The sequence below is a fragment of the Hylobates moloch genome, unplaced genomic scaffold (assembly GCF_009828535.3).
Source record: "Hylobates moloch isolate HMO894 unplaced genomic scaffold, HMol_V3 SCAFFOLD_2, whole genome shotgun sequence".
NCBI classification, from domain to species: domain Eukaryota; kingdom Metazoa; phylum Chordata; class Mammalia; order Primates; family Hylobatidae; genus Hylobates; species Hylobates moloch.
Genome location: NW_026652277.1, coordinates 167,896,942 through 167,923,337, shown reverse-complemented (window position 1 = coordinate 167,923,337; position 26,396 = coordinate 167,896,942). Strand labels below are relative to the sequence as shown.

General features: G+C 43.0%; 1 protein-coding gene, 1 non-coding gene and 1 pseudogene across 5 annotated transcripts in view; 2 read left to right on the top strand and 1 right to left on the bottom strand.

The window, feature by feature from the left end:
• Positions 1–9,440, bottom strand: part of WTAP (WT1 associated protein) — a 29,405-nt gene extending 19,965 nt beyond the window's left edge. For 2 of the 4 annotated variants that reach the window (XM_032161734.2, XM_058435645.1), the window contains exons 1-2: positions 9,223–9,440; positions 315–352 (exon numbers count right to left, since the gene is read on the bottom strand). In XM_032161734.2, coding sequence (XP_032017625.1) covers positions 315–344 — 30 coding nt within the window. In that variant the 5' untranslated portion in view covers positions 345–352; positions 9,223–9,440. Of the gene's footprint in view, positions 1–314; positions 353–8,866; positions 9,013–9,222 lie in introns of those variants that run through there. The other 2 variants (XM_032161743.2, XM_058435644.1) reach the window with 1 other exon arrangement.
• A 6,969-nt stretch (positions 9,441–16,409) lies between these two features.
• On the top strand, positions 16,410–16,535 carry LOC116477736 (U4atac minor spliceosomal RNA). The gene has a single exon (XR_004250621.1). It is a non-coding gene; the product is annotated as a U4atac minor spliceosomal RNA (small nuclear RNA).
• A 6,214-nt stretch (positions 16,536–22,749) lies between these two features.
• On the top strand, positions 22,750–25,193 carry LOC116473541 (heterogeneous nuclear ribonucleoprotein H2-like; annotated as a pseudogene).
• The last annotated feature ends 1,203 nt before the right edge of the window (positions 25,194–26,396 follow it).

Sequence of the window (26,396 nt, the reverse complement as noted above, 5' to 3'; positions counted from 1 at the left end):
TTATTTGTATATATGTACCTGGAAATATTCACATAATGAACATTAAGAGTAGACCATGGGAATATTATAACTAAAGTTTTCCAAAATCTGAGAATATTCTAAAAATATACAGGATATAAGATACAATATCTGGCACATTGTACAACTCCAATGCTATTATTGTTATAAAGGCAAAGAAATGAAAAATAAGCAAACAATGATAATCCCTTCAAGTCTATTTTTTTAAAAGTGCTTAAAACCGCTTAAAAAACAAAAAAACCCAAAACAAAACAAAACAAAACAAAAAAACCCAAAACCAAAACCAAAACCCATACCTTCTTGGGAAGAGGTTCTTCGTTGGTCATCTTGAATCCTAAAAAAAAAGTTGAGGAAAACAAGTTCAATTGATTTTCTTCCAGTGAAAGTAGGAATAAAAAATACTGACTGTTTCAAATCAATTTATTAGTGAACTAAATTACTGTCAAATAATTAGAATTTAAATAAACAATTTTAAAATAGTTTTAGATTTACCAAAAAGTGGCAAAGATATCACAGAGTTCCTATATACTCTGTACCCAGATCCTCCTTTGTTAACATCTTCCATTATTATAGTTATTGGGTAGTTTTTACAAATTCCCTCGTAAAAAAGCTGATCAGCCATTCAAATCATTTGATATCGCCATAAAGCGTCAAGAGAAATATAATGACCTCAAGTAGTATCCTAGGCATGTTGCTAAGGGGCTACAAAAGGGTAATACCAGTTTAAGTCTTTCTTTTTATAGCATTATGTTGTTAAATTACGGTAGTACCTACCACAGTCATAACTTACTACTGCCCAATAGTTTTTTAGACATATTATATATTTTATTTTTATTTTTTTTGAGACACAGTCTAGCTCTGTCGCCCAGGATGGAGTGCAGTGGCGCAATCTCAGGTCACTGCAACCTCTGCCTCCAGGGTTCAAACAATTCTCCTGCCTCAGCCCCCTAAATAGCTGGGACTACAGGTGCGTGCCACCACACCTGGCTCATTTTTGTATTTTTAGTAGAGACAGGGTTTCACCGTGTTGGTCAGGCTGGTCTCAAACTCCTGACACTGCAATCCGTCCGCCTTGGCCTCCCAAAGTGCTGGGATTACAGGCATGAACCACCACGCCCATCCTATTACATATTTTAAAATATATGTTACACTGGCTGGGCGTGATGGCTCACGACTGTAATTCCAGCATTTTGGGAGGCTGGTGGGTGGATCACTTGAGGTCAGAAGTTCAAGACAAGTCTGGCCAACATGGTGAAACCCGGTCTCTACCAAAAAATTTAAAAAATTAGCCCGGCGTAGTGGCACATGCCTGTAATCCCAGCTACTAGGGAGACTGAGGCAGGAATCGCCTCAACCTGGGAGGCAGAGGTTGCAGCAAGCTGAGATGGCGCGCCACTGCATTCCAGCCTGGGCAACAGAGACTCCATCTCAAACAAACAACAAAAACTCACATACACATGTACGTCACACCTTAATAAAAATATTCCTACAATATTTAATTTTATGCCAAATATTTTGTATCTCAAAATTAGCTTCATTATACAAAATTCACTTAACCCTGTTTCAAAGATAGGTTAATGAATTCGAGTAGGGAACACTTTATTATGCTGTTTTTTTAGAACGAATGCTAATAGAAGCTATTATTCATTAAACTACAAATCCACACACTAAAAAAAAAAAAAGACAAAGAAAAAATGTGTAATAAACATACCATAAATACCACGTTAAAATATAAGGTTGGAAAAAAAAGTATACAACATGAAGAGCTAACCTGACAAACCTAAAATCTTTATATAAAAATTCTATGAGGATTAAAAAATTGAATCAGGGTTCTGAGTACCAGTGCTCTTTTGAAAAAGCATCTAAATTGCATCTGGCATATTATTAACTTATACAAATTAAGTAATTAGTTCTTATACTAATTTAGTTATTCCTATTCTTTCTTTCTTAAGAGATGGGGACCCACCATAGTGCCCAGGCTAGTCTTGAACTCTTGGGCTCAAGTCATCCTCTCACCTCAGCCTCTCAAGTAGCTATGGACTACCTGTGGAAGGATCACGCCCAGCCCTAGGTATTATTTCTAATAGCATACTCATGAATGTTCCCTTAAAGTATTTATGGTTTATTTTACCCATACTTATTATAAATTCTAAACTACTAGAAATTTGACCAAAAGCTTGGTATGTTAAACTGAATTTTTTTTTTTTTTGAGATGGAGTCTCACTCTGTTGCCAGGCTGGAGTGCTGTGGCGCCATCTCGAAAGCTACTTGAGGCCGGTGTGGTGGCTCACACTTGTAATCCCAGCACTTTGGGAGGCTGAGGCAGGAGAGTTGCTTGAGCCTAAGAGTTTGAACCAAGCCTGGGCAATGTAGTAAGACCCTGTCTCTCATTAAAACAAACAAACAAAACACACACACACACCAAGACTACTTGATTTCTCCCACTTGATTTTGAGATTCCTCAAAAGGAGAGAATCTTCCAACAGCATTTTTTATACTACATACAATCTCAACTCTACTTTATAAATGAAACATTCTAATCATAAACCCTGGTTTTCAGATTAAGTAAATTGTGTTGAAGAAAGCAGAATTTAGAGGAAAAGTCATAAATTGATCTCAGATTACTGGCTTGCTTCTTTCTCTCTCTCTTTCTTTGGAGATGGAGTTTCGCTCTTGTTGCCCGGGCTGGAGTGCAATGGCGTGATCTCAGCTCACCACAACCTCCGCCTCCCGGGTTCAAGCAATTCTCCTGCCTCAGCCTCCCAAGTAGCTGGGATTACAGGCATGCGCCACCATGCCCGGCTAACTTCTTTGTATTTTTAGTAGAGATGGGGTTTCTCCATGTTGGTCAGGGTGGTCTTGAAATCCCGACCTCAGGTGATCTGCCCACCTCAGCCTCCCAAAGTGCTGGGACTACAGGCGTGAGCCAGCGTGCTGGGCTTTTTTTTTTTTTTTTTTTTTGAGACAGAGTGCAGTGGTGCAATCATGGCTCACTGCAATCTTGACCTCCCAGGCTCAAGTGATCCTCCCACCTCAGCCTCCTGAGTGCCTGGGACTACAGGCATGTGCCACCACACCCAGCTAATTTTTGTACTTTTTTTTTGGTAGAGACAGGGTTTCACCAGGCTGCCCAGGCTAGTCTCGAACTCCTGGGCTCAAGCAATCCAACTGCCTCGGCCTCCCAAAGTGCTGGCATTACAGGCGTGAGCCACTGCACCCTGCCTTCCCTCTTTAATCTTTCTCAAGGGATATAGCAAACAGATAAAAACCTCAGTATTTGTTTCTGAGCTAATTGTATACAGTCTGTTTCACTGAGCAAGTCACTCTGTCCTATGAAGACAGAAACCATATTACTATGATATAAAATGTGTATTCTTTTTCTTTAAATTGGTTCCTGCCTACTTTATGATCCTTGTTGCCCAGTTTATTATCTCTGCTGCCATTATAGAAAGCTGCTTTGTAACTACCTTAACCTGGTGGCAGTCATTTTAATCATTTGAGAAACCATCACCATATTTAACTCCACATGTCTAACTACTTCTATTTTAGCATGACACATACATTAGGCTGCAAAGTCTTAGAACCCAGATATCAAATCTGGCATTTCCTTGTAATTTCCCATTTGTCTAGAGCTAAAGATCAATTTTACACACACACACACACACACACACACAGAGAGAGAGAGAGAGAGAGAGACAGAGACAGAGACACCTCACCCCCCCCGTCCCCGGTCTCTGTCGCCCAGGCTGGAGTGCAATGGCGCGATCTTGGCTCACTGCAACCTCCGCCGCCTGGATTCAAGCGATTCTCCTGCCTCAGCCTCCAGAGTAGCTGAGATTACAGGTGCCCGTCACCACGCCCAGCTAATTTTTGTATTTTTAGTTTCACCACGTTGACCAGGCTGGTCTTGAACTCCTCACCTCAGGTGATCCGCCTGCCTTGGCCTCCCAAAGTGTTGGGATTACAGGTGTAAGCCACTGCGCCCGGCCAATAATATTTTTAATTTAAAAAATCTTAAAGATAATTTTAGCTATTTGAGCTGTACCTATTTAACCAGTGTATCATATCTGTATCTATGTATATGTGAACATAAACTTTTGAGAACCAACCAGGAACTTCATGTAACAGGTACTGTGGTAGAGATCTGTGAATAACAGTTTGAAAACAGCTATGTTTATCACCATGGCTGGGTGGTATACCTTTTATCTAGTTACTGGGCATCCTACCTACTCAGTATGTACAATTTTAGTTGTAATACTAAAGTACCATGGGTGCTATTCAATAAAAATTCCAGCTTATAAAAGTTATTACAGTTAGTCCTTGAACAACCCAGGTTTTAGCTGCATAGGTCCATTTATATGTGGATTTTTTTCAATCAAACTCAGATTAAAAAATACAGTACTCGGATCAAAAATACAGCATTCATGGGATGTGAAACCTGAGTATGCAAAGGGCAGACTTTTCATACACCGGGGTTCAAATTCCTATGCCAGGATTTTGGCAAGGATCATCGGTATGTGGTTCTACAATCTGATACTTCCCCTAGGTTTACTTGCTCACTCTCTTCTTAAAGACAGGTATCCATATTCTTATTCCACTAAAATAAAATTAACTGTAAGCATAGCAACAAATGAGATGATAATCTGTTTTTAAAGGGCATTAAAAGGACTGAGAAACACATGAAGAAAGTTCTGATAACCTTGGTATTCTAAAACAGGCTGTCAACCTTGCAAATACAAAAGTAGCAAAATCTCTGCACCTCAGTTTCCCCATCTCAAAAAGAATTACCACAACCAGGGCCCAAATACTGTGCTATTTCCGAAGACAGACATTAATCTTTAGCATGGTAACTGGCACAAAATGGGCATTTAATTAATAGTTTCTTCTCCACATCAAAAACACAGACTCAGTGTTTCTTGAAAAACCTAAAGAGATAATCCACAGGTTGAGGATAATAATCATACTGTCCTCCTGACTGTTTCTAACACTTACTGCAGAATTCTCTGGCATCTCCAATATTTAGAATTCTAAACAAAGTCACTAAAATTTTCTTTTTTTTACTCTCTTTTTTTGAGACAGAGTCTCACTCTGTCGCCCAGGCTGGAGTGCAGTGACTCGATCATGGCTCACTGCAGCCTCCATCTCTTGGGCTCAACTGATCCTCTTGCCTCAGCCTCCTTTGTAGCTGGGATCACAGGTGTGAACCACCACGCCCAGCTAATTTGTTTTTTTTTTTTCTTGTTAGTAGAGATGAAGTCTTGCTATGTTGCCCAGGCTGGTCTTGAACTCCTGGGCTCAGGAATCCTCCTGCTTGGGCCTCCAAAAGTGCTGGGATTACAGTTGTGAGCCACCGTGCCCAGCCTGCAATTAGCGAAATTTCTTTTCTTTTTTTTTTCTATTTTTGAGACGGAGTCTCTCTCTGTTGCCCAGGCTGGAGTGCACAGGCATGATCTCGGCTCACTGCAACCTCCGCCTCCCGGGTTCAAGCGATTCTACTGCCTCAGCCTCCCTAGGAGCTGGAACTACAGGCATGCACCACCATGCCCAGCTAATTTTTGTATTTTTCTTTTTCTAATAGAGACAACGTTTCACTATGTTGGCCAGGCTGGTCTCCAACTCCTGATATTGGCTTGTGTTCTTTTTAAAAAGTTTGATGTTGAGTAGATTTTAATTAAATGGTGCTTTTTATTGAAATTTTCTTTAAAAATAAAATTCTGTATTTGTAATATAAGTCAGGAGTAAATACAGGTTTTGGATAAATGTCTACACTTCCTAAGTCAACTCTCAGAGTCACTTTTAAGATCACTCTAGCTGTCTGGGGTATCCAATTTGGGAAATTCAGAGCCTCAGTATTTAGAAAGAAAATCCTTCAACTTTAATCTGATGAAAAGTAAATCTTTCCTTGAAAGTCGATGATATGCCACAAAGTTAAATGCACCATCTGGCAAAAGGCAAATTAGAACAGGTTCAAAATTTACAACTGTCTACAACATTCAACTATTTGGTCAAAATAGAACCTAATTGGCAATTTTGACTTTCACACCACACGAATGTACCGAGAAGTTTGGTATTCCCCAGGGCAATTTTTTTTTTTAGCGCAAATGACAAACACAATAACCATTTAAAGTCAATTCTAGATTCATAAAGGCAATGAATATTCTAGGTTCTCAGAACAATCTATTCTCGTATCAGAAAAAATAGAATGACCATAACATCATTTGGAGTCAATTAAAGTTGAATCCTGAAGGAAAATAATAAAGAAAATATGTTCAGTTCTTATGAGTCACACATTTAATAACAGCACTTTTCAAAGTCATAGTTAGTTCCCATTTTCCAGGATGAAAATGACTGTGAGTCATAAGGTGATCAGCTATTAGGTGATTAAAACAGCTATTAATTAATAAATTGGGGGTAAGGGTCTCAAATTTGGTGCCCCTCAAAAAGGTGGTAACATGATTGACTAGTTTTAAAATTACGTAAAGGTTTCAGTTATTTATGTAGGTAATTCAGAGACAATATATCTCCGAAAATCAGGACCACCATCTACTTTTGATGTCTTAACATAGAAAAACAGCTTAGTATGGAGTTCAGTCTAGCCTGGTTAGGTGCCTAGCATCCCAGATTCCAGTACCTTCCTGGCTCTTAGCATCATAAAGTTAGGTAACTCAGTTCCCTCTGAACAGAGGCAAGCGCCAGCCAAAACAACTTCAGTAAGAAGACACGGTACCTTGGTGAAACAAATCATAGCTGAATGTAAGACACCAATCTTCAGACACTGTAGTAGCAAGGTACTGATGAGGAACTGAAAGGCTTTTCCTTATCCTCTATCTGCCATGTGTGATTCCAAGCAAGTCTTTTAACTCTTGCAGTTTCCAAATCAGCAAAAAGATAATTTTGCCTGCCTCACAAAGTGCTGCAAATTATTAATGCTTTCAGCACAATAAAAATGCTATACAAATAATTTTTCAAATAAAACATGGACATAATATGAACATAAAAGGCAACTTCAATGTGCACTTAGAAAAGATTAAATTCTATTAACTACATCTTCAAAGGCAGAAAATATTTATAGCAATATATTTTAGTCAGATGGAACACCTTGTTATACACAATACACAACGAAGTATACTATTGTGGAGATACTGAAAAGTTTTTCTGTGTTAAGCTTAGTAACTACAAGAAACAAAATATTTAGAGACAGAAAACTTGAAGACAACTAAAAAAATTAAAAACAAGAATAAAACCAAAATACTATCTTCAGTCTTGTTTTGCTGAAGGACCTACTAACATACAATTTTGAGGAGCAACAAACAAATACATAATGATCAAAACGGCTAAACAACATATTCAAGGGGATTCAATACTACATACAAGACCATAAGAGACCTTGAATGCTTTAATGTACTGTACAAATTGTGACAACGCTCATCTCCACATCATAGGGCTTTTTACACATTTTGTTTCATCTCTACCAGCTTATTTCTGACAAACAATACACAAAAAAATTTTTAGCAAACATGACTCAACGTTGAATCGGAAAAGCTAGACATAAAAGAGCCATGTAAAAATAAGCAGTGCCTGGGACACACTATTATTATTACTTTTATCCTTTAGGAGTTAGAAATTCTGGTAGCTTGTTCAAATTCTGCCAATGAAAAAGTACTAAAAATACTGAACTTTTAAACTATGTATCTGCTTAAGATACTTTAAGATCTAAAAGCACTGTAAGAAACACACCTACCCAAACCCTTAAAATGTAACCTCAACCTTATCACAAGCCAACCTGCGAACTGCAATCTTTCCCCGACTTGGCTAATCAGATGCTACTTTAATGAATTAAAATGTATTCATCTTGAAAAGATTTTTCGCTCATAATTTTAAATTACGGTTTTAAATGTCCACAACATGTTTATCTATCGTAGAAAACTTAATGGTCAAAATTTTAAAATCCAAAAAACGAGAACTTGTGATGGATCTATGACGTCCACTTATCTTCCGAAGCAACGGAATTAACTAAAACTAGATAAAATAGGCACAAATACAACTTCCAATTGTAACATACTCATCGAAGTATTTCCCTACCAGACTAAATAGTAGTTTTTTGGGTTTTTTTTCTTTACATAATCACAGTTATGCTAGTCCTTGATAATGTTAAGCTAGTCATTTGGGATCAAACAACCGAGTGACTTTATCAAAACAAGAACTTGGGCTTTTCCACTACGTGTACACTGACTTATGGAAAACAGTGAAAAAAAATCTAGTAACTGTCTCACAGGGATCCAAGGTAAGACTCGGATTTCACAAAAATCTGCAAATAATTTAGTTTCTTTCCTCAGAATGCTTGTACTCATTTAAAAATGGAAGTCTACAAGAGAACGTAGCTGCAGTAACATCCTACTGCGTGACATGAAATGTAGAGAACGAATGTTTTTTTTTTTCCTTGCTGAAATCGTTAGTGCCGCCAGGTTCTCGGGAGAGACCCAAGGGAGGTAGAGGGGGCGACACCGAGGCGAGGAAAAAACGAGCGCCGCCGCTCAGCCCGGGGAGGGCATCCTCTGGCCTCCGTGAGTGGCCGGTCTCTCCGGCCGCCGGAGCACCCCTCTCAACCCGGGCCACCCCTCTCACCCCGGGCCTTGAGGACGGAGAACGGAGATAAAATGGCCTCGAAGCGGTGGAAGTGTTCCCCGCAGGCGGGAAGGTAGAGCGGATAACGAGAGACCGGTGCCGCACCAGGCCCGAGTGGCCTTTCGGGCCCTGCCCGCCCCTTACCCGCCTGGGGCAGCTGCGCGCCAGCCCTCAGGCCCCAGAGGTCCCCCGCGTCCGCTCCCGCCAGCCGGCCCGCACTTACCTCTCCAGGCGGAAGCCGCGCCGGCGCCACCGGTCGCATAGGCCGAGGCCGCGCTGCTTGCCCTGCCGCCCGGGCCCCCCGGGCCACCGCGCAGCCGGACAGCTCTGCCGCCGGCCCCGCCGCGCTCCTACTCCCGCCGCAACCCCAGTGCTCCCCTTTATTTGTGGGTCTCGCTGCCACAAAATGGCGCTGAGGGAGGAAACCAGGCCCCGCCACCGGGCCCCGCCCCGCCGCACGGCTCCTCTCCGCCCTGCCCCGCCCCACAGCCGGTCTGAACGCGCCGCAGGCCAGCGCCACTGCCTCCCGCCTCCCGCCAGCCTCCCCGCTCCGCCATGTTCGCATTCTGGCCCACTCACAGAAGAGTCGCCTTTCAGGCGTGGCTGCAGTCAGTCGCCCGCCACCAAGCCCCGCCAGGAGAGGAAAGGTGAAGGGAGGGAGGCCGCCGGCCTAGCCCGATCGGGGCCTCGAGGCGCAGTGGAGTAGCTGCTCCCCGGTAACACGCCCCGTCCTTTCCCGGGAGCCTGGAGCGAGCTCCGCGGGCACCGGAGCTCAGCAAGCTCAGTAAGGGAAGCGGCCGAAGGGAGGGGCGGGCCAGCGAGGTCGGAGGTCAGCCCCGGGGCATCACGGGAAGGGAAGGTGGAAGCATTCGCCGGGGCCACCTGCAGCTGCGGGGGGGCGGGGGGGGGGGGGGGTCAGCCTCGTGCGGAGGGATCTGGGCGAAGGCGGCGCGTGATTGGCCGCTCTGTGTGTTCGCGTCGCTCATCTGTGATGCTTCCGCGTACCGGAGGACCAGGTGCCACCTCGAGAGAGGCCGTGGGCGGCGAGCCGCGGGCGTTTACTCTTAGCAGAAGCTCACCTGTAAGTTTTGAGAACTTAGAAACCGATGCCCTCCCTCTCTTCAGTCGTGAGGCGCAGTCTCCTGGCCGCTGGGTTCGTTCCTCCTTGACATCTCCGGAGACGCATCGAGGAGCTATTGTTCTCTGGCGTCGGAGGTTGCGCTGTGTCCGCGGCGCTGAGGGCCCGTTGCTAACTGGAACGCGGGGAAGGCGGCCCTGTGAGGTTTAGTGAACCCGATCAAAGAGGTCCTGCAAGTGGAGTAGACTCCCTGAAGCAAGACTGCTATCTGGACCGCCGAGTAAGGGCGGTGTTATCTGGAGAACGTGAAACAGTCTGTAAACACTTACTAGAAGAGTACCTAATTCTTTTGATTGGTCTGTCCTTAGCCGGCTTTATCAAACCTGTTCATCCCCAAAGGAGTGTCTTGTACTAAGGTGATTTATTAGGATAAGATTAAAGTACACTCCAGATGGTCGTAGTGTATTCCCAGTGAATCAGATCAGTCTGGAGAAAATCTTTGCAACTTGTATCACAAGAACTCTCAAAAATTGAAAACAAACAGTCCAAAAGCCAAAGGAGAAAATGGGGAAGGACATGAACAGATGATTCTCAGAAAAAATACCGTAATGGTCCTTAAACATAGGAAATCGCTCCACCTCACTTACAATGGACATACACATTAAAATTACCTTTCCTGATGGGAGTGGAAAAATGGTTCAAGTTCTGTGGAGTACAAAATTACTTGTGTTTATTCTTATACCTTGCAGTTATACTTCTAACCCTAACCTTATTCTGAAGGTGCAACTCCACACATGGAAACAATAGGTATACAAAGTTATTGCAGTGCTTTTCGTCATAGCAAAAGTTAGGGATAACCCAAATATCCATTAATAGGGAACTGATTGGGAATGGTGCATCCATACAAAAGAACACAATGCAACCATTAAAAAGATTCAGAAAATAATCATGTGTTGCTTTGGAATGAGTCTCAGGTTATATTAAGTATTCACTTAAATACTTAAGTATAATAAGTATTCACTGTATTCAAAAGCAAAAATAAGCATATATGCTTTTATGTATTAAATATATAAAAATATATATTTATATTTAATATGAATATTTATGTATATATGCTTATTTTTGGGGAGGAATTGGAAGGATATCCTGGAAACTTAAAATTTTTAGTTACCTATAAAGAGTGCAGGGGGGAGACAAGATTTCTCTGTCTGAAATTTTAGTTTTACGTAGCCAAAAAAGTAAATAAAAAAAAACAAAGTAAATCCTAAGGTTGAAAGCAAATTGAAACAAATGAACTTAACTGTTAACTAATATAACTAAGATACACAGAAAAAATAATTATTCTTTGGGTTTTTTTTTTTTTTTTGAGACAGTCTCACTGTGTTGCCCAGGCTGGAGTGCAGTGGTGCAATCTCAGCTCACTGCAACCTCTGCCTCGTGGGTTCAAGCGATTCTCCCACCTCAGCCTCCTGAGTAGCTGGGATTACAGGCATGCGCCACCATCCCCTGCTGATTTTTGTATTTTTAGTAGAGATGGGGTTTCACCATGTTGGCCAGGCTGGTCTCAAACTCCTGACCTCAGGTGATCCGCCCGCAGGTTGGCCTCCCAAAGTGCTGGGATTACAGGAGTGAACCACCACCACTGGCCCCTCCGAGCTTTTGAACACAGTACTCTAGTAGTGTATCTGTGTTGAGATAGTGTAGTCTTTCCTTATATGCAGGAGATTGGATTTAGGACCTTCTGCGAGCATATGCAGAAATCCGCATACTAAAGTCCCGGAGCTGAGCATAGGGAAAGTTGGTTCTTTGTATAGGCGTGTTTTGCATCCCACTGTACTTCTGTTTTGTTTTCTTCCTTCCCTTTCCTTTCTTTTCTTTTTTTCTTTCTCTCCCTCTCTTCTTCCCTCCCTCCTTCCCTCCCTCCTTCCCTCTCTCCCTCTCTTCCCCGCCCCCCTTCCTTCCCTTCCCTTGCTTTTCTTTTTTTTTTTCTTTTTTGAGAACAGGGTCTGACTCTGTCGTCCAGGCTGGAGTGCGGTGGTACGATCACGGCTCACTTACAGCCTTGACTTCCTGGGCTCAAGCAATCCTCCCATCTCAGCCTCCCAAGTAGCTGGGACCACAGGCATGTGCCAGCACATCTAGCTAATTTTTTTCTATTTTTTTGTAGAGAGCTGTGTTACCTAGTCTGGTCTTGAACTCCTGGGCTCAAGTGATCCTCCCACCTAGCCTCCCAAAATGCTGGGATTATAGGTGTGAGCCACCGTCCCCTGCCCCACTGTATTTTTCATCTGTGTTGGAGTGCAAAAAATCCACATATAGGTGGACCCTGGCATTCCAAACCAGTGTTGTTCAAGGGTCAACTGTGTATTCTAAGGATGAAAAAAGTGCACAGGAGCTTTCAGCTTCACTGATTTATGATTAATGGTAACATTGTTACTGTGGTTTTGAAACTATGTACTGTATATGGTAGGATAACATAAGTATTTTAATGTTACTATATACAAAGATTTGCAGTGTATGAGAGAATGAGATACAAATGCAAGATCGAAGAAGTTCAGAAAAGGGCCAGGTGGCTGATGCCTGTAACCCCAGCACTTTGGTAGGCCAAAGCGGGAGGATCACTAGAGTCCAGGAGTTTGAGACCAGCCTGGGCAACATAGCAAGACCCCGTCTCCATTTTTTTAAAAATTTAAAACAATTTTTAAGAAGTTCGTTCATCCGGGGGTGGGGGTGGAAACTAATATAAAGAATTTTAACAAGTTCAGAAAAAAAAAAGTCTGTAATATTGAGTTTAAACTGGAGGGCTGGGTGCAGTGGCAGACACCTGTAATCCCAGTGCTTTGGGAAGCCAAAGTGGCTTAGGAGTTCAAGACCAGCCTGGGCAACACAGTGAGATCTTGTCTCTACAAAATACAAAATAATAAAATAGCCAGGGGTGGTGGCCTGTGCCTATAGTCCTAGCTACTTGGGAGGCTGAGGCGAGAGGCCCAATTGAGCCCAGGAGTTTAAAGTTACAGTGAGTTGTGATCTCACCATTGCACTCCAGCTTGGGCAATAGACCCTATCAAAAAGAAAAAAAAAAAGAAAAAAAGTTTAAACTGAAAAAAAAAAAAAGTCCTAGTTCTGTGGACTGAATGGGCCTAGAAGCACTAGGGTGACCAGTTGTTCTAGTTTGCCACAAACAGAGGGGTTTTCTCTGGATGCTGGACTTTCAGATTAAAACGAACAGTCCTGGCTGAACCAGGATGTACAGGCATGGTCACCGTACAGTAACAGTGAGCACATCTAACACCGAGATCTTGGTTTCTAAATTCCATTTTCCACTAAAAAGATCCAGAGCTCCTTTGGAGAACTGGCTGATTCCAGCTCTGGGACGGGAAAGGTGCAAGATGAGCCAGGTATTTCGTTGTGCCTGAACGCAAAGGAAGTGCTTACACCAATGAGGCTATGCCAACTGTATTTAGGAGAACAAACAACACTAATCCATAGTGATAGACAGCAGATCAGTGGTTGGCTAGGAGGGGAGGAGAGAAGGAATTGACTGGAAAGGAAAATGGGAGAACTTTTGGGGGTGATGGAAATGTTCTGTGTCATGGTTAATGGGGATGTATACATTTGTCAGAATTCATCAAATTGTGTCACTATAAAGGATGCATTTTATTGCAAACCAAATGAGAAAAGCAAAGTCGATTGAGAACTTGCCGTAGCAAGGGAGTCAGCCACCATCCCGTATGTTTTAGCAGAGGTTCAAAGGCATGCAGAGGAGTGGGAAAGCTTTACAGCGGACAAAAGGAAAGGTTTCACAGGTATGCCTGATTGGAAGCTGTTGGCATGGGGAAGCTGGAAGCTAACTACAAGTTGGCATCCTATGGTCTTGGTTAAAGGAGCATATTTGGCTTTCTCTGGATGGTCATAAGCTAGAAGTGGGGACAAAAATTAGGGAAGCTATCAATTTTTAATCAAGTCCTGGCCATTTTGAGCTGATTGTCATAGAAGTTATTATTTAGCTTCCTGGATTGCTTCCAGAGATAGCAGTCTGACTTCCTACCAGTCTGGTTGATAGCAGGTTTGGCTTTCAGGCTGGGAGTACACTTATGGTAGATAAGTGGTTGGTTTGCTGGGCTAGTTGTTGTAGGTAATGGGTCAGAATTCTGTTTTTATGTGTATTCTGGCCATTCACCATTTGTATTTTTAGTCTCTCAAAATAAATTTTAGAGACATGGGAGCCAGCTTGAAGGATCTCCCACGGGCCAAATTTAGAGCAGTTTTAGCGTCAAAAAGAAAATGAATACAATTGATTGCAAATACTGAATAAATAAAAATCTACTCTCTAGTACAGAGAAGAGAGAATGAGAAGAGGGAAACTATTTTTCCATCATTGGTAGTGTCTATTACACCAATTTGATATTCTGAAAATTAGTTATTAAAGGGAGATAGCATTTACCCTGTTTGTTTTTTGTTTCATTGGTTTTTGTTTTTAAGACAGACTCTTGCTCTGTCATCCAGGCTGGAGTGCAGTGGCATGAACATGGCTCACTGCAGTCTTGACCTCCTGGGCTCAAGTGATCCTCCTGCCTCCTCAAGCTGGGAGTACAGGTGCTCACCACGATACCTGGCTAAGTGTTTTTGCTTGTTTTTTTAGAGATGGGGTCTTGCTATGTTGCCCAGGCTGGTCTTGAACTCCTGGGCTCAAGTGATGCTCCCACCTCAACCTCCCAAAGCGCTGGGAGTACAGGCATGGGCCACTGCTCCCAAACTACCCTGTTTTTTTTTTTTTTTTTCTTTTTTTTTAATAAAGAATGTGGTTTACCCAGTTGATGAGGAAAAACCCTTCTTTACTATAGGATGCCAGCTAATAAGTATAGAATAAATAGAGAATTAGACAATAACCATGATGCAAACCTTAATGAAATAATTAACTCAGACAAGGACTATCAATGGACTTTAAAACCTTTAGATGAAAGATTGCTGGGAAATGCCATCAAAGTATCACTCTACAGGCTACTTACCTAATTGTAAAAGAAATTACAGGCTGGGTGCGGTGGCTCACGCCTGTAATTCCAGCACTTTGGGAGGCCGAGGCAAGCAGATCACGAAGTCAGGAGTTCAAGACCAACCTGGCCAACATAGTGAAACCCCATCTCTACTAAAAATACAAAAAAAAAAAAAAAAAAAAAAAAAAGTCGGCCGCAGTGGCTCACGCCTGTAATCCCAGCACTTTGGGAGGCCAAGGCAGGCAGATCACCTGAGGTTGGGAGTTCGAGACCAGCCTGACCAACACGGAGAAACCCCGTCTCTACTAAAAATACAAAATTAGCCGGGCATGGTGGCACATGCCTGTAATCCCAGCTACTCAGGAGGCTGAGGCAGGAGAATTGCTTGAACCCAGGAGGTGGAAGTTGTGGTGAGCCAAGATCGCACCATTGCACTACAGCCTGGGCAACGAGAGCAAAACTCCATCTCAAAAATAAATAAATAGGCCGGGCACGGTGGCTCAAGCCTGTAATCCCAGCACTTTGGGAGGCCGAGGCGGGCGGATCATGAGGTCAGGAGATCGAGACCATCCTGGCTAACACGGTGAAACCCCGTCTCTACTAAAAATACAAAAAATTAGCCAGGCATGGTGGCGGGCGCCTGTAATCCCAGCTACTCGGGAGGCTGAGGCAGGAGAATGGCGTGAACCCAGGAGGCGGAGCTTGCAGGTAGCCGAGATCGCGCCAGTGCACTCCAGCCTGGGGGACAGAGAAAGACTCCGTCTCAAAAAAATAAATAAATAAATAAATAAAATAAAATAAAATAAAATAAATAAATAAATAAAACTGCTGGGCGCGGTGGCTCATGCCTGTAATCCCAGCACTTTGGAAGGCTGAGGCGGGCACATCACGAAGTCAGGAGATTGAGACCATCCTGGCTAACACGGTGAAACCCCGTCTCTACTAAAAATACAAAAAATTAGCCAGGTGTGGTGGTGGGTGGCAGTGGTCCCAGCTACTCGGGAGGCTGAGGCAGGAGAATGGCATGAACCCGGGAGGCGGAGCTTGCAGCGAGCTGAGATTGTGCCACTGCACTCCAGCCTGGGCAACAGAGCGAGACTCCATCTCAAAAAAAAAAATTAAAAAATAAAAATAAATAAATAAAAATAAAAATACAAAAAAAAATTAGTTGGGTGCAGTGGCATGCGCCTGTAGTCCCAGCTCTTCAGGAGGCTGAGGCAGGAGAATCGCTTGAACCCAGGAGCAGAGGTTGCACTGAGCCGAGATCGCGCCATTGCACTACAACCTGGGCGACACAGCAAGACACTGTCTCAAACAAAACAAAACAAAAAAAAAGATAAAGAAAATACACCTGTATAGTGGAGCCATCTGGTGGTCACCATTTGAACCAAACCATCAAATTTAGTATCAGTAATAGTGGGACAACCTCCAGTTTAGAGAATACAAGAGAAAGAGTTGTCATGCAAATCTGATAGTACTAGCAAAGATAATTATTCTAAAAAACATCATAAGATTATAAGCTTTTATATATATTACATATTATATAATATATGTAATATATATAAGCTTATATAATTATTATAAGTTATTGAGCAGCTGAGTTAGGCATACTATAGTCTCAGTTTCAGTATCTAACCAGCTTCAAGTCACCATTTTGAATGAAATATTAACGCATGATGAAAGTTAACTTAACAACCATCCTTTTCTTGGGGTTGTGCTATTGTCCAGTGGGTACCTAGTGAGGGCAGTACTGCTAACTCCTGCACAACACACTGAAATCAACTAGAGCTTTGCTTTGCCTTGGTGTAATTTTTGGAAAAATGAAAAACAGCTTTCCCATACACACACAGTTATTTATATATTACTGTATTAAAAAGTACATACAGGCTGAGCACCGCGGCTTATGCCTATAATCCCAGCACTCTAGGAGGCCGAGGTGGGCGGATCATTTGAGGTCAAGAGTTCGTGACCAGCCTGGCCAACATGGTGAAACTCTTGTCTCTGCTAAAAAAAATATATATACAAAAAAAAATTAGCCAGGCGTGGTGGTGGGCACCTGTAATCCCAGCTACTCCGGAGGATGAGACAGGAGATTCACTTGAACCCGGGAGGCAGAAGTTGCAATGAGCCGAGATTGTGCCACTGCACTCCAGCCTGGGAGACAGAGTGAGACTCTGTCCCAAAAAAAAAAAAAAAAAAAAGCAAGGCTGGGCATGGTGTCTCATGCCTGTAATCCCAGGACTTTGGGAGACCGAGGTGGGCAGATCACTTGAGGTCAGGAGTTCGAGACCAGCCTAGCCAACATAGTGAAACCCTGTCTCTGCTAAAAAATACAAAAATTAGCCAGGCATGGTGGCACACACCTGTAATCCCAACTACATGGGAGGCTGAGGGAGGAGACTCTCTTGAACCCAGGAGGCGGAGGTTGCAGTGAGCCGAGATCGTGTGACTGCACTCCAACCTGGGGCACACAGCAAGACTCTGTCTCAAAAAAAAAAAAAAAGAAAAAGAAAAAACCATAATACTGAGTTAGATTAAGTGAATTGGCCACTTCTTTGCCATCAGCCTAATACTTAGCCTATAACTTTTTTTTTTTTTTTTGAGAAAGGGTGTTGCTCTGTTGCTCAGGCTGGAGTGAGGTAGCACGATTTTGGCTCACTGCAGACTCCGCCTCCTTTGCCCAGGTGATCTTCCTGTCTCAGCCTCTCCAGTAGCTGCGACCACAGGCACAAGCCACCTCTCCCGATCTCGGCTCACTGCAACCTCCGCCTCCTTGGTTCAAGCGATTTTCCCACCTCAGCATCCTGAGTAGCTGGGATTACAGGCACATGCCACCGTGCTCAGCTAGGGACATGGGTAGAGACATAGAGACAGAGTTTCACCACATTGGCCAGGCTGGTCTTGAACTCCTGACCTCGTGATCCACCTGCCTCGGCCTCCCAAAGTGCTGGGATTACAGGCATGGGCTACCGTGCCAGCCGACTTCTCTTATCTCTTATGTGGTGAAAACGGGAAAAGAGAGCTCTATGGGATCCCTTTTATAAGGGCACTGATCTCATTGATGAAGGCCCTACCTTCATGACCTAATCACCTTCCAAGGGCCTCACCACCTACCTCCACATTAGGGGTTAAGATTTCAACATGAATTTTGGATGGACGCAAACATTCAATCTATTGCAGAAGTAGAGAGGGAAAAAAAAAAGATTTGCAGTAAGTCTAGGTTTTGTTATTGGCACCCAGAAATCCAGGGATCCTGGAGAGATTATCAGAGTTGTTGGTTAAAAATGTTAATGTTAATCCATGACACTCTCAAGAGCTCACATCTGGTGTGACTATGACCATGTCATGCTGTTTCACCAGTTAGTACCTCTGCTGAGTCCATTCTTTCTGTCTGGAATGCTCTTTCTACTCTTCTGTGCCAGGTTATCTCCTATTTACCGTTAGCAATTAGCCTAAGAAACATTATTTGTTTACGTTAGTTTGTGTCAAGCATAGAGAGTTGTGGTTTTACAGATAGGGAAGCCAAACCTAACTTCCTAGCCTACTTTTCTTTTTCTAATCTAGTGGATTTTATACTGACTTACAAGATTTTACTGTGAGCAGCAATGCAACATATCAACCCAATGTATCTAATCTTTCAGATTTAATGAACATTTAGATTTTTAAAATTACAATTAAAGCTAATAATGTTTAGTCTTCATTTTCTCTGCAGACCGCAAAGACTTCTGACATTCTAAGTTTTTTTTAAAAATAACTAAGTAGATTGTTATCAAAATTTTTACTAGACTATTATTAAAATATTATTTCAGAAATTCATATGTTGATGAGATATCTGCGTTCCCGTGTATATTGCAGCACCATTCACAATAACCAAGATAAAGACTCAGCCTAAGTGTCCATCAACAGATGAATGGATAAGGAAAATCTGGTATATATGACCAGGCATGGTGGCTCATGCCTATAATCCCAGCACTTTAGGAGGCTGGGAGTTCAGAAGTGGGAGAATTGCTCAAGGAGGGTTTGAGACCAGCCTGGGCAACAAAGTGAGACCCCGCCTCTACAAAAAAATAAAAATTAGCCAGGCATGGTGGTGTGTGCCTATAGTCCTAGCTACTTGGGAGGCTGAGGTGAGAAGATTTCATGAGCCCAGGAGTTCAAGGCTATAGTGAGCTATGAATGCACCTCTGCATTCCAGCCTGGGTGACAGAGGGGAGAGACCCTATCCCAGAAAGAAAGAGAAAAGGAGAGAGAAAAAGAAAGAAAGAAAATGTGGTATATATATACATACATACATATCCATACATATATATATATGTTGGAATACTATTTAGCCACAGGAGGACCCAAGCACAGAAAGAGAAATACTGCATGTTCTCACTGATATGTGAAAGCTAAAAAAGTTGATCTCATAAAAGTAGAGAGTAGAATAGTGGTTACTAGAGGCTGGAAAGGGTAGGGGTAGGGAGGGGACAGCCAGAGGTTATTAACAGATACAAGAGTACAGCTAGATGGGAGGAATAAGTGCTAGTGTTCTACAGCACCATTGGGTAACCATAATAACCAACGATTTATTGTATATTTTCAAATAGAAGAGCAAATTTTGAATATTTTCAACACAAAGCAATAATAGATATTTGAAGTGATAGATGTGCCAATTACCCTGATTTGATCACTACACATTGTATACATGTATGGAAATATCACAGTGTACTCCAGAAGATGTACAGTTATTATGTGTCAATTAAAAATAATAATTTTATGGTTAGGCACAGTGGCTCATGCCTATAAGCCTAGAACTTTGGGATACTGAGGTGGGAGAAGTCCTTGAACCCAGGGGTTCAAGACCCTCTTGGGCAACATAGCAAGACCCTGTCTCTAATTCTAAAACAATAATAGTAAGAAAAATAGAGTTAGGTTTTCAACATTCTGAACTCCTTGGTGGGAGTGAGAAGCATCCGTTAGTCAACAGAGGTAACAGAGGTATGGGTAACTCAGAGTCAATTATTCTCGGAAACAGGCTTGTCCAGCTACTGGAAAAAAATCCCTTCATTAGGAAAAATAAAGGCACCTTTTGCATGTAATTTCCCTGTCCTGATCCCTGTAATTCTTTCCTAGTTGCCCATTCGGTACAAATAATAGCAGCTTTCTGAAAAGGATTTAGCATGCCAGAATGACTAGGCATTGCTGTACTCCTTCCAACATCTGCTGGGATATTGTGGCACACACTACTGGGAGCCATGTTCCTCCTCTTGCACAATCTAGGAACTTCTAAATTGTGTTTGAGTCATAGTATCTTCAGGCCAGGGGATGAATTATGGCTGGTGTAAGCCAGTGTTTCTCAACAAATGTGCTACTGGAATTTTGGACAAGACAATTTGTGTGTGTGTGAAAAGTATTTTGTGCATTTTAGGACATTTAGCATCCCCAGACCAACCCACTAGATGCCAATAGCACCTCTCTGTTTATGTGACAACTGAAAGTGTCCCTTTCTATATTTTCAATACTGCCCCCTCCCGTCATGCCCTTGATGAGAACCCCTGGTCTAAGGCAAGCATGGCTATCATGGTCTTTACCACATAGTGATGGTGCTCAGTCTTCTTGCAGGCAGAGTTGGCCAGTCGAGCAGTTCTGGCTGGGATCAGAGGAAATCTCTCGGGGCTTCTGAGAAAAATTTTCCTTCCTGAGAGAGGCACACAAGGTGAAATGTTTTCCCCCTCCCTTCCTTCTTGTCTCTTCCTAGGCTGTGAGAGGCTGTGATGCTTGCACCTATAGAAAACATCTTGTGACAATGAGGCAACAAGTTGGAAAATGAAAGCAGGCTGCTGGGAATTCAGAGTCAAGAATGGAAAGTCCCTGGGTCCGGGATGACCTTGTTAATCTTCCAGACTCACCAAGGGACTGCCAGTTCTTGCACTTTTTATTAGGTAAAACAGATATGTCCTTACATTTAAAACCACTGTTCATCAGGATTCCTGTTACCCATAGCCAAACACATTCTAACTTAGTTAGAGAGGAAGGGCATTTACGTGATCAGCAAGTGAAATAAAATGGAGAGGGGCCAGCAAAACTAGGTTTTTCTGTGACACTTTGCTTTATTGTTGTTGTTTTTACATTATGATGTACATAGCCCTTGTTTCACAATTTAATAAAGCAAAAATTTAAAAGTCATTATTCATTTCCAGAAAACCAAATTTTTATAAGACAAAAAGCTAACTACAATAAAAATATAAGGGTCTTGAAGGATTTTATTTTCAGAACTTTTTTTTTTTTTTCCCTTGAGACAGGGTCTAGCTCTGTTGCCCAGACTGGAGACCGGTGGTGTGATCTCAGTTCACTGCAGCCAACACCTCCTGGGCTCAAGCGATACTCCCACCTCAGCCCCCCAAATAGCTGGGACTACAGGTGTGAACTACCATACCCAGCTAACTTTTGCATTTTTTATGGAGACGGAGTCTCACCAGGTTGCCCAGGCTGGTCTCAAACTCCTGGGCTCAAGTGATTCTCCCACCTTGACCTCCCAAAGTGTTAAGATTACAGGCGTGAGCCACCATGCCTGGCCTATTTTCAGAACTTTTCAAAATACTATTCTGTTTGCCTCTGTTGCTTGCTAATTGTGTTTAACTTTATGGATGCAACAGTAAGATCCTGTGTGGTCAAACCTTCAGTCAAATCTCTTCAGTTTCTAAAAGGACAATTTTTTGTTCCCCACAAATTAAAGACCCACTAGGACAGGAAACAGTCCATTCAAAAACTACATGCCTGTTGACAAACGGTAAATCTGTTCTTCTGCCAGAGGATAGCACTGGGCCTTAAGCAATGGTTCTACTGTGGACCACACTGACTGCCTGTTAGACTTGTTTTTGTTGCTCTTCCCTGTTTTTCCTAACCTCTAAATAGTTTTCTCTATCCCACTCATTTGGGTCCCAGTGCCACTGGCCAATCCAGGTCTTCAGCTTTTCTTGTTGACTAACAGTGGCCCCCCAATTGGTCCTCTGCCACCCATCTTTGCTTCCCATCAAAACTGTCTCCTACACAACAAGCCGTTTCTAAACACAATTTTGGGAAATTTCCACTCCTGGGGAAATGGAGTAGACATACTTTTCCATGTTCCTCTCACCAAGTACGGCTAAAAATCCTGAATATTATATGTAAAACAAGCAGAAGACTGAAAGGCAAACTGGCTATGGACTTCAGGACCCAAGGACTGACCCACTCCCTGTGTTTCATTTTTGCCTCATATATCCTGGAAGCCAGCAATCTGTAAACATCAACAAGCACAGACAAAAACATCCACCAGCAAAAGCCTCTTACGTATAAAGGTCCAGGAAAGGAGGCAGTCTACCAAGACAGAAAACCTTTAGACAGTAACTGCTGTACTCCAGCCAGACAACAGAGAAGAATCTGCAGCCTGCCCCCATCCACTCAAGCAAAGGCTTCTGATGAAAATGCCAGTGGGCTGTGATGTGATTAATTAGGCAGGACACCAGGGTAGGCTTATCATAATCTGGGCACACAGAATTGCAGTCATTTGGCACACCTTTTCAGCAAAGTGAAAAACAGGAATTGCTTTATAGTACCGTGGGAAAGAGCACCGCCTGGCAATGAAACAAGAGCAAAACATCTAGAGGATGTGCTGCTGAGCCTGCTGCTGGAAGTCAAATCAGTGTTGGTTCTTAAAAGTTCACTACCCAGGCCCTGCCTGGGGAGTGAAGTAGGGAATGTACAGTCAGGAGAAGGGACTGATGGAGTGTGCTAGTCTGTTCCTGATGGAAGCTCGGCTCATCTTCCCTTGGAGGGAAGAATCCGTATGTAATATGTCAACCAGTGCGGGACTCAGGGAAGTCCAAGGTCATTGGGTTTCTGGAGGGGAAAAAGAATAGAGGAAAAGGTATAGGCAGAGAAAGAGATGGGGAATGATGTTTCTTTGGTCCTCACAACCCGACATCTAGGGAAGTGAGGGCCTGTATTAGTCTCGTGTGACAGATGGGACAGCAGAGGCACAAAGAAGTTAGACGGCAGCAGAGATAAGAGGTAAAGCCGGTGTGCTCATTTGATCACTTGCTTATGTGAGCAGAAGTAGTTCTGGTTGTCATCTTGCTATAGCCCATTTGAAGGCAGAAGGAGGATAATTGCCCACTACACCAAAATTGCATTCAGCCAAACTTGCCACCAAGAGCTCAACAGTTGCCACGATGCTGAGCACAGAAGGCAGGGAGGGGTTCGTGGTGAAGGTCCAGGGCCTACCCTGGTCCTGCTCAGCTGAAGAAGTGATGCACTTCTCTGATTGCAAAATACAAAATGGCACATCAGATATTTGTTTCATCTACACCAGAGAAGGCAGACCAAGTGGTGAAGCATTTGTTGAACTTGAATCTGCAGATGAAGCGAAATTGGCTTTAAAGACAGAGAAACCATGGGACACAGATACGTTGAAGTATTCAAGTCTAATAGTGTTGAAATGGATTGGGTATTGAAGCACACAGGTCTGAATAGTCCTGATACTGCCAACGATGGCTTCGTCTGGCTTAGAGGACTTACATTTGGCTGTCCAAGGAAGAGATTGTTCATTTCTTTTCAGGGTTGGAAATTGTGCCAAATGGAATAACACTGTGAATGGACTTACAGGGCAGAAGCACAGGGGAAGCCTTTGTGCAGTTGGCTTCACAGGAGATAGCTGAGATGGCGTTGAAGAAACACAGGGGAAGAATAGGGCACAGGTACATTGAAATCTAGAATAGCCAAGCTGAAGTTCATACCTACTATGATCCCTCTCAGAAGCTCATGGCTGTGCAGTGGCCAGGTCCCAGTGATAGGCCAGGGGCTGGCCGAGGGTATAATAGCATTGGCAGAGGAGCTGGGTTTGAAAGGATGAGGCAGGGTCCCTATGGTGGAGGGTATAGAGGCTATGACTATGGTGGCTGTAATGATGGATATGGCTTTAGGTCTGGTAGATTTGGAAAAGACTAATTACTGTTTTTCAGGAATGTCTGATCATAGATACAGAGATAGTGCGTCCAGTTTCCAGAGCACCACAGGGCACTGTGTACACACGAGGGGTTTACCTTACAGAGCCACTAAGAATGTTATAATTTCTAGTCACCTCAACCTCATGAGAGTACATACTGAAATTGGACCCGATGACAGAGACTACCGGTAGAGCAGATGTTGAGTTTGCTGCTCACGAAGATGCAGTGGCAGCTATGGCAAAAGACAAAGCTAATATGCAGCACAGATACATGGAGATCTTTTTAAATGCTGCAGGAACAAGTAGGGGGGTTTATGAACACAGCTATGTAGAACTTTTCTTGAATCTACAGCAGGGGCAAGTGGTGGTGCTTATGGTAGCCAAATGATGGGAGAGATGGGCTTAGCCAACAGTCTAGTTATGCAGCTGAGTGGTGGTTATGGAGGTGGTTATGGTGGTCCGAGCAGTGTGAGTGGTGGTTATGGAGGTGGTTATGGTGATCAGAGCAGTGTGAGTGGTGGTTATGGAGGTGGTTATGGTGGTCAGAGCAGTGTGAATGGTGGTTATGGAGGTGTTTTTGGTGATTAGAGCAATGTGAATGGTGTTTATGGAGGTGGTTATGGTGGTCAGAGCAATGTGAGTGGTGGTTATGGAAGTGGTTATGGTGATCAGTGCAGTGTGAGCGGTGGTTACAGTGGTCAGAGCAATGTGAATGGTGGTTATGGAGATGGTTATGGTGATTAGAGCAGTATGAATGGTGGTTATGGTGGTCAGAGCAGTGTGAGTGGTGGTTATGGAGGTGTTTTTGGTGATTAGAGCAATGTGAATGGTGTTTATGGAGGTGGTTATGGTGGTCAGAGCAATGTGAGTGGTGGTTATGGTGGTCAGAGCAGTGTGAATGGTGGTTATGGAGGTGTTTTTGGTGATTAGAGCAATGTGAATGGTGTTTATGGAGGTGGTTATGGTGGTCAGAGCAATGTGAGTGGTGGTTATGGAAGTGGTTATGGTGATCAGTGCAGTGTGAGCGGTGGTTACAGTGATTAGAGCAGTATGAATGGTGGTTATGGTGGTCAGAGCAGTGTGAGTGGTGGTTGTGGTTATGGTCGTCAGAGCAGTGCGAGTGGTGGTTATGGAGGTGGTTATGGTGGTCAGATCAGCTGAGTGGTGGTTATGGAGGTCAGAGCAGTGTGAGTGGTGGTTATGGTGGTCAGAGCAGTGCGAGTGGTGGTTATGGAGGTGGTTAGGGTGATCAGAGCAGTATGAGTGGATATGACTACGTTCTGGAGGAAAACTCCAGTGACTATCAGTCAAACCTTGGTTAGGTAGAGAAGGAGCACTAAAGAGCTACTTCAGATATAAAAGCTGTGCATTTATGGGAGTTGAATAGAATGGGAGGGATGTCTAGTATATCCAGTATGATGGGTAAATGGGAAATATAATTTATTCTGATCACTCTTGGTCAGCTTCTCTGTCTTCTTTCTTTCTCCTCTTTTTTTGAGACGGAGTCTCACTCTGTCGCCAGGTTGGAGTGCAGTGGCACGATCTTGACTCACTGCAACTTCCGCCTCCCAGGTTCAAGTGATTTCTCCTGCCTTAGCCTCCCAGTAGCTGGGACTATAGGCACGCGCCATGACGCCCAGCTAATTTTTGTATTTTATATATATTTATATATATTTATACTTTAAGTTCTAGGGTACATGTGCACAATGTGTAGGTTTGTTACATATGTATGCATGTGCCATGTTGCTGTACTACACCCATTAACTCGTCATTTACATTAGGTATATCTCCTAATGCTATCCCGCCCCCCTCCCCCCACCCCACAACGGGCCCCAGTGTGTGATGTTCCTCTTCCTGTGTCCACGTTCAATTGTTCAATTCCCACCTATGAGTGAGAACATGCGGTGTTTGGTTTTTTGTCCTTGCAATAGTTTGCTGAGAATGATGGTTTCCAGCTTCATCCATGTCCCTACAAATGGACATGAACTCATCATTTTTTATGGCTGCATAGTATTCCATGGCGTATATGTGCCACATTTTCTTAATCCAGTCTATCATTGTTGGACATTTGGGTTGATTCCAAGTCTTTCCTATTGTGAGTAGTGCCACAATAAACATATGTGTGCATGTATCTTTATAGCAACATGATTTATATTCCTTTGGGTATATACTTAGTAACGGGATTGCTGGGTCTAATGGTATTTCTACTTCTAGATCCCTGAGGAATCGCCACACTGTCTTCCACAATGGTTGAACCAGTTTACAGTCCCACCAACAGTGTAAAAGTGTTCCTATTTCTCCACATCCTTTCCAGCACCTGTTGTTTCCTGACTTTTTAATGATTGCCATTCTTACTGGTGTGAGATGATATCTCATTGTAGTTTTGATTTGCATTTCTCTGATGGCCAGTGATGATGAGCATTTTTTCATCTGTCTGTTGGCTGCATAAATGTCTTTTGGGAAGTGTCTGTTCATATTCTTTGCCCACTTTTTGATGGGGTTGTTTTTTTCTTGTAAGTTTGTTTGAGTTCTTTGTAGATTCTGGATATTAGCCCTTTGTCAGATGAGTAGATTGCAAAAATTTTCTCCCATTCTGTAGGTTGCCTATTCACTCTGATTGTAGTTTCTTTTGCTGTGCAGAAGCTCTTTAGTTTAATTAGATCCCATTTGTCAATTTTGGCTTTTGTTACCATTGCTTTTGGTGTTTTAGACATGA